The sequence below is a fragment of the Rattus rattus genome, chromosome 12 (genome assembly GCF_011064425.1).
Source record: "Rattus rattus isolate New Zealand chromosome 12, Rrattus_CSIRO_v1, whole genome shotgun sequence".
Lineage (NCBI taxonomy): Eukaryota > Metazoa > Chordata > Mammalia > Rodentia > Muridae > Rattus > Rattus rattus.
Window position 1 is genome coordinate 71483887 of NC_046165.1, and position 1816 is coordinate 71485702.

At 46.6% G+C, this 1816-nt stretch overlaps 1 protein-coding gene across 1 annotated transcript; it reads left to right on the forward strand.

The window, feature by feature from the left end:
• Positions 1 to 593: 593 nt before the first annotated feature.
• On the forward strand, positions 594 to 1550 carry LOC116913710 (olfactory receptor 10G2). The gene has a single exon (XM_032918007.1). The coding sequence runs from the start codon at positions 594 to 596 to the stop codon at positions 1548 to 1550; it is 957 nt and encodes a 318-aa protein (XP_032773898.1).
• Positions 1551 to 1816: the final 266 nt, after the last annotated feature.

The window sequence follows — 1816 nt, forward strand, 5'->3', positions numbered from 1 at the left end:
TGGGTTCTACCCAGGGAAAAATTAAGTATACAGCATGTCTAGGTGTTGAAAGCACATTTCAGGAAAGCCTTCGGAGTCTCGTTATGGACCAAACACTAGGTGGGAACTGGTATGGTGGTGAGGGAGGACCAGACATCGCATGCTATGGTGAGTAAAGCTGATTCTTAGCTGCAGACAAAAAGGCAGCATAGCAGTGAGGTCAGTGAGGGGGAGTACGTGTGATCTTAGGATATCTGTTCGCTGCCCTGCATTTGCTTTAGCCTCCCTTCGTTAAAATCCTTTCTATTGAACTTATCAGTTCATCCTATGGCTGACAGCTTCTTCCGTTCCTTGATCTGTGTAATACTGTTCCTTGTGGCCTCTCATTGGTCAAGAGGTTCCATACAACCACCAAAACAGCCAGCCTGTGGGTTATTTTTTCCACATAAACCTAAATAATTAATAGGTGACACCAAGTCTTCTTTCAGAACAATTTTATACATATATATTCCTCTCCTGTTAGCCGCTAATCATCAAACAAAATCCTTGTCTTACCTCCTTCCCCTATGCACTCCCCTTGTCTGACTTCATGGTTCATCTTAACAGATTCAGACATGAGAAGAAACAGAAACACATCACTGGACACTGTGGTGACAGATTTCCTTCTCCTGGGCTTGGCTCATCCCCCAAATCTAAGAACGTTCCTCTTCCTGGTCTTCTTCCTCATTTACATCCTGACACAGTTGGGGAACCTGCTCATCCTGCTCACTGTGTGGGCTGACCCCAAGCTGCATGCCCGCCCCATGTACATTCTCCTGGGTGTGCTCTCCTTCCTGGACATGTGGCTCTCCTCAGTCATTGTCCCTCGAATTATTTTAAACTTCACTCCTGCCAGCAAGGCTATCCCATTTGGTGGCTGTGTAGCTCAACTCTATTTTTTCCACTTCCTGGGCAGCACCCAGTGCTTCCTCTATACTTTGATGGCCTATGACAGGTACCTGGCCATCTGTCAGCCTCTTCGCTACCCTGTGCTCATGAATGGGAAGTTATGCACAATCCTGGTGGCTGGAGCTTGGGGGGCTGGCTCCATCCATGGGTCTATTCAAGCCACTCTGACCTTCCGATTGCCCTACTGTGGGCCCAACCAAATAGATTATTTTATCTGTGACATTCCTGCAGTGCTGAGACTGGCCTGTGCTGATACAGCAATCAATGAACTGGTGACCTTTGTGGACATTGGGGTAGTGGCTGCCAGTTGCTTCCTGCTGATTCTGCTCTCCTACGCCAACATAGTTCATGCCATCCTGAAGATACGCACTGCAGATGGCAGGAGACGTGCCTTCTCCACCTGTGGCTCCCATCTCACTGTGGTCACAGTCTACTATGTCCCCTGTATTTTCATCTACCTTCGGGCAGGTTCCAAGAGTCCTTTGGATGGAGCGGTTGCTGTATTTTACACTGTTGTCACTCCATTACTGAATCCCCTCATCTACACCCTGAGAAACCAGGAAGTGAAGTCTGCACTGAAGAGGCTAAGAGCAGGTAGAGGGAATGTGGGTGGAGACAAGTAGCCAGGGACTCAGGGACCACGCACATCACCATCATCATAACTGCCCTATTTTTAACCACTGCTCCTCGTGGAACAAATGCTCAACAATGATAATGGTTTAAACTAAACTGAGTTTAATTAAAATTGGAAGAGACTTCCTACCCTAATCTTTTCATTGTAGATTATTTTAGAAATAAACAGGCACATGACTTATCGTCTCTAACAACTTCTTGAGAGGAGAAAATGCTTCGTGGAAGATTGAGGCAAACACTAATGCATCTACATCTT